The following is a 5760-nucleotide window of genomic DNA, read 5'->3' as shown; positions in this document are numbered from 1 at the left end:
GGTTCACAAGATTCTCCTGCCTCAGCCTCCTGAGGAGCTGGGACTACAGGCACCACACCCGGCTAATTTTTTTTTTGTATTTTTAGTAGGGACAGGGTTTCACCGTCTTAGCCAGGATGATCTCGAACTCCTGACCTCGTGATCTGCCCACCTCGGCCTCCCAAAGTGCTGGGATTACAGGCATGAACCACTGTGACCGGCTCTGATCATATTTTTAAGACTACTGATCATAATCCTGCCCATGTCCATTTATTAGTCTACAATGGAGAATACAGCTTTCAAAGTGAACATGTCCTTATCTGCACTGTCACCTGTATATCAAAACTTGTTATCAGGAAGCTAAATAAGTGTTACGAATAGATGCCTGATGAACATGGAAATCAGGCAAAGGGATAGAGATGTTTCAGCCAGGCCACAGTCAGGATTGATCAAATATTCCTACCCCTCGACAGAGATTACCTTTCTAGTTACCAGAATTTTCATGAACCCCAGATGATGTACCTTTTTCCTTTGTACAGCAGTATATAAACATTGCCAAATTCTGCTTTTCACTTTTTTCAATGTTCAGTGCTGACTGACCATCCATTCCATTTCTGCAGATACAGCCTTTCTTTAGCTGTGTTAATGTCATCTATTTAATTCAATTAAAAATATTTCAGAGTGCATACTACCTGCTAAGCACTATATCAGGTTCTGTGCATACAAGGATAAAGATAAGAGCCACATTCTCAAGAGTCCATCTTCTATTGAGGAAGACCTTCTCTTTCCTGTTTTTGACCTGGGAGATTGAAGGTCTTTTATTTAGTTATTTATTTTTTGAGACAGAGTCTCGCTCTGTTGCCAGGCTGGAGTGCAGTGGTGCGACCTAGGCTCACTGCAACCTCCAACTCTGGGGTTCAAGCGATTCTCCTGCCTCAGCCTCCAGAGTAGCTGGGATTACAGGCATGCGCCACCTAGGATTTGTATTTAAGTACACTAGCATTCGTATTTAAGTGACCTTGATCACAAGGTCAGGAGATCAGGACCATCCTGGCCAACAAGTTGAAACCCCGTCTCTACTAAAAATGCAAAAATTAGCTGGGCATGGAGGCGTGGGCCTGTAGTCCCAGCTACTTGGGAGGCTGAGGCAGGAGAATTGCTTGAACCCGGGAGGTGGAGTTTGCAGTGAGCCGAGATCGCGCCACTGCACTTCAGCCTGGAGACAGAGCAAGACTCTGTCTTGAAAAAAAAGAAAAAAAAAGAAATATATAAAGTGCGTAGGACAGTTCCTGACATACTCCCCAATTCAATTCCTATGTCTGGCAAACTAAAATCAACAATTCCAGGTTCTAAATTTGTGCAGGGTTTTTAGATCCCCTATTTACTACTCCCCCAGATAAGCCAGGAGTAGTATTCATTTTGGTAGTTTAAGGCCCAATTTACTGCCATATAGTACTATCAGAAAACAGAATCAAAACCCAGATCACTTTTCTAGTTGAAAGCTTTAATCTCAGCAAAAATAAAACTCTTCCAGTAACTAACACATTTAAATTTTACTTCATACTTTAACTTAGTAAAGCATACTAAGTTATTTCAAAACAAAGACTAAGCAAATATAGACACTGTAAAAAGTACACCATTGAACAGTATCCCAAATCATCTAAAGCTTTAAATTACACATTTGGTTAATATATTTTTCTTTAATTTATGCTGATTAAAAACAAATACTTCTTTACACCATTACCATCCATCTCTGTTTATGTTTCTCATGAACTACAACTTATAATAGTTCATTATAATTGATGGCAAAGACTTATTGAGTAGTGAAATTACTTAAATACAAATCCTAGTGTACTTAAATACAAATCCCAGTGTATGAGTAAGAAAAATGTGATGAACTGGGAAAGGAAGAAAATGAAATGTAAGAGACTACTAGGTGGGAGTGCAGTGAGAATATAAACACCAGAAACTGCAATTCATCAAACAGGAAGTGCTGAAATCACATGACATACAGGAAAATAAAAATTAAAAATAAATGAAAAAGGGGCAAGATAGGCAGGATCAATAGAGCCTACCAAAAAACTTAAAACGCTTTAAATAAATACAAGTCTGTTTTTTAAAAAGCAATTGCAAGAATAAGATATATTTAAATAATCTGTTGACTATTATTGAGGGACTACCTTAACTGTCTATTTTCCTAATAGTTACTCAATAATCCTACTAACATCTATCCATTAACTGTCAAAATACTAAAAATACTTCTCTCCTGAAATATATAAATAAAAACTTACAATGGCCAGATTTCTTTTCCCCCCAAAACAACAGGAAAACTCAGTGTATTATATTTACAATTAAGATATACCATCAGAATTAAATTCATCTTACCCATTAATGTTGCTAAAAGACACAAGGAGTACATTTCTTTTTCAGCTTGCTCCTGAAGTTCCTTAGATGACAGTTTACCAGTAACAGCAATATCTTCTTGTTTCACAGTGTGGGCTGAGTGTGCTGCAGCAGACTGACCACCTTCAGCTTTACTTTTTAGAATTTCTATTGTAATTCTGTCGCCATGCTGTAAAGGAACTGGTTCCTTTTCCATTCCTGCCTGTGGTGGCATTAACTCTTTAGGAGGAAACCCGTATCTAATACATTGTAAATATGGAGGAATGTTGAATTCTCTGGCTATACTTTCCTGAAGTTCAAAAAAGGTTGTTGAAGACTTAAGGGTAACCATGGACTGTCGTCCATCATTAGTTGTGATTCGGATCTTCTTCTCCTTAGAAGTTGTAGGTGAATAGGGAGCCTTGGTAGGTGTAGCAGGTGCAGAGGATGGACCATCACGAATGGTACTGGGAGAAACAGTCCTGGGTTGCCCTTTTTGTTCTTGTTTTAACTTCTCTGTTTTCCGTTTCTGCATTACAGAAGCCTGTTCCGTAATATTCTGTTGAATAGTTCTTTCAGTTTTACTCATGTTTAACTCCTCCTTGTGCAAAGTTTTTGTTTTCTGTCCAGTAAGAATAATTTTAGTTGGGAGCTGAGACTCTGATTCTTGTCCTTGAACATCTCCAACTCTTTGGGCGTGAGCACCATCTATATTTACAGGAGTATAATCATCGGGATTCTTTTTGGCAGTCTGATGCAATATAGTGTGGACAACTTTCTGAACTAGGATTTCACTCCCAAATTCACCTGGAAAGTGCTTGGTAACAAGTTTCATTGCAACATCGTAAACATTACTATTCAAAGATGAATCACTTTCATACTGGAACCAATATACTGTTTCTCTGACCACTCTTCCACCCCATTCTAAAGTAATAGGGAAAGCTTCTGGTAGATTGTCATACTCCTTACCATCCCAAAAGTGTTTGAATCCACAACCACATTTGCCACCAGTGGACCTAGAATTAGTTCTGTCTCCATCCAAATACACAATAGACCCATCTCCTCTGACCTTTCGCACAGATGTGCCATGGCACCAATTACAAGCTGTTAGGTTACTCATTCCATAGTCTGGTACCAGAACATCTTTCACTGAATCATATGAGCAAACCAAATTGTTCAAGGGAAAGCTATAATTTTTGTCAGTCCTCAGCTGTCCATGAGTACTTTTTGCCAGGTTATACAATTTCCCTCCAGGAGCCAACCACTCTGGAGGAACATGAAGTTCTGAAAGGGCACCACAGAGCAAACATTTGTGAAGGCGATTATCCATTACTGCTTTTTTAGCAGCTGCTGTGACTTCTTCAGGCTGAACTCCTATCACTCCAGTCCTTCTGTAGAAATACTGATGGACATCAGCAACCAAGCTAGGATGGATACCATGTTTGTCCATAAAGACTTCTTCCATAGCAGCAACAAGCCTAAGTAAGTATTTATCTTGCAAACTTCTGTCACCTCCAATAACACAACCACCATCCTCTTCAAGTTTTATGTACTTTTTAATAAGGTCCTGAGGCACACCCCATGCTTTAGGAAGCAAATTCATAGGCAGTTTGGGCAAAGCAGCCCCTTTTATGCCTACCAAGGGGATATAATGGTTTCTACCGGAGCTGCTCCATGCAATACAGATTGGTTTATTCAAATGACCATCTTTCCCAGTGCACTTCTCTGCAGGGATGAGCCCAGGTAAAAAGGTGGCTGAATAATCACCAGAGCTTCTCATGCCACTGAGGGAATCTAACAGAATAATAGGACGATGTAGCACATTGGCAAGACCAAATATGTGGATATTCCTCAGGCCCAAGGGAACACCCTCAGGTGGTACAAACAGAGGGTCACACTCATTGATAATGTCCTCCCACTCAGCAGCATCAATGAAGTCATGGAACAGAGCTTGATATCGGGCCAGGTGCTGCTGAAAGTGCTGTTTAAGATTCTCTCTTAAGGCATGCCAGAAGAGCTCTCGGCCTACTAGAGCCCGAGACACAGCATGCACCAGGCAGTGTCCATCCCCGTCCACATGCACTGGAATGAGACATTCCTGACTTTTATTGGCCCGCTTAATGTCCTCCAGAGTGTCATGCAAATACAGGAGGCTTCCGGAGCGGTCCTTGCCATAGCCCACAGTGTTAACATGCTCTGGTTCTATGAGGAAGGCGCGGTCACCCAGTAAGGCGCAATCGAACAGTTCGCCCTGGTTCATGTCCCGGAGAAGCTTGGCCCGGCCTGTCTGTTTGTCCATTCCATAGCGAGCTAATATGGGCGACAACAATTTGCAGTGATAGTTGGAAAGGCCCATCACCTTTACCAGTTCCGTGTTCTTCTTGGGTGCCCCCGTCACCCCGAGCAGCGCGTTCCGCAGCAGGTTGTGTAGCACTACGTCCGGGTCGGTCACCTCTTCAACCCCCAGCAGCTGTTGCTGCTCATGCCGCTGGCCGCACTCGGTACACTCGATGCTGACAGAACCGGAGGCCGGGAAAAACAGACGCGCCTGGCACTTCGGATCCGGGCAGCTCCCGGAAAGGATTCTCCGGTCTCTCCGCTTCAAAAGCCCCCCCGAAGCAGCCGCCGACGCCGACGCCAGGGACGGCGGAGTCTGTGGAGCCTCAGGGGGAGGAGGTGGCGGCGGCAGCGGAGGCGGCGGCGGCGGCTGAGACATAGCTCCCGGCTCTCGTGTCTCGCTCCGCGTCCCAAGCGACCCTCAAAAGCTCATAGCCCAGACCCCCACCAACCCGACTCGGTCTAGTTCAGGCCCAGGGCGAAGCACTTTCCTTTCCCTACCAGCTCCTCCTCCTCCTGAGCGAAGGCGGAAGCGCCGGACGTTGTTTCTCTTCTTACTTCTCCACTGCCGTAGCCGTTGCCCCGAACGTAACGGCCACCACCCCACCCCGCACTCACACTCACTCACTCTCGCTCTCTCTCCCTCAGACACAGACATACACGCCCTCATTGAGTGTGCGCAGGCGCAGCTTCCGCTCTGCCCTCTGGGAATTAGAGTCTTCCAGCCTCTGTGCTGGCCATCAAGCCCTAGGATCTTGAGTCCAGAAGGAACTACGAGTACCGTGAGGCCAAGCGGTTCAGCGCTAGAGGAGAGGAGGAAGAGGACGGCAACAGGAAAAGGAGCGAAAGAAAGATGGTGACTCGCGTTGCCTGCCGGTAGTTGTAGTTTTACTGGGATCTCCTTCGTCGTCTTCCCCACTCTGCAGCCCAAGCCAAAGAGTCTGAGAGACCACATTTCCTAGGATGCCGTGCGGTGCGTCTAGCTGCACTTCCTCCTTAGGCGGAGGGGAGGATTCAGGGAAGCTTAGTTAAAAACAGTTAAGGCAGTGGGAGTCGAAGCGG

At 44.4% G+C, this 5760-nt stretch overlaps 1 protein-coding gene across 1 annotated transcript in view; it reads right to left on the bottom strand.

Moving 5' to 3' along the window:
• VCPIP1 (valosin containing protein interacting protein 1) overlaps positions 1 to 5350 on the bottom strand; it is a 42303-nt gene extending 36953 nt beyond the window's left edge. The window contains exon 1 of the mRNA XM_032759643.2: positions 2365 to 5350. Within this exon, the coding sequence (XP_032615534.1) occupies positions 2365 to 5077 (2713 nt within the window). The 5' untranslated portion in view covers positions 5078 to 5350. The remainder of the gene's footprint in view (positions 1 to 2364) is intronic.
• Between the last annotated feature and the right edge of the window lie 410 nt (positions 5351 to 5760).

The sequence above is a fragment of the Hylobates moloch genome, unplaced genomic scaffold (genome assembly GCF_009828535.3).
Source record: "Hylobates moloch isolate HMO894 unplaced genomic scaffold, HMol_V3 SCAFFOLD_9, whole genome shotgun sequence".
In the NCBI taxonomy this organism is placed as follows: Eukaryota; Metazoa; Chordata; class Mammalia; order Primates; family Hylobatidae; genus Hylobates; species Hylobates moloch.
Note: the sequence above shows the minus strand (reverse complement) of the source record. Positions and strands in the feature narration are given on the sequence as shown.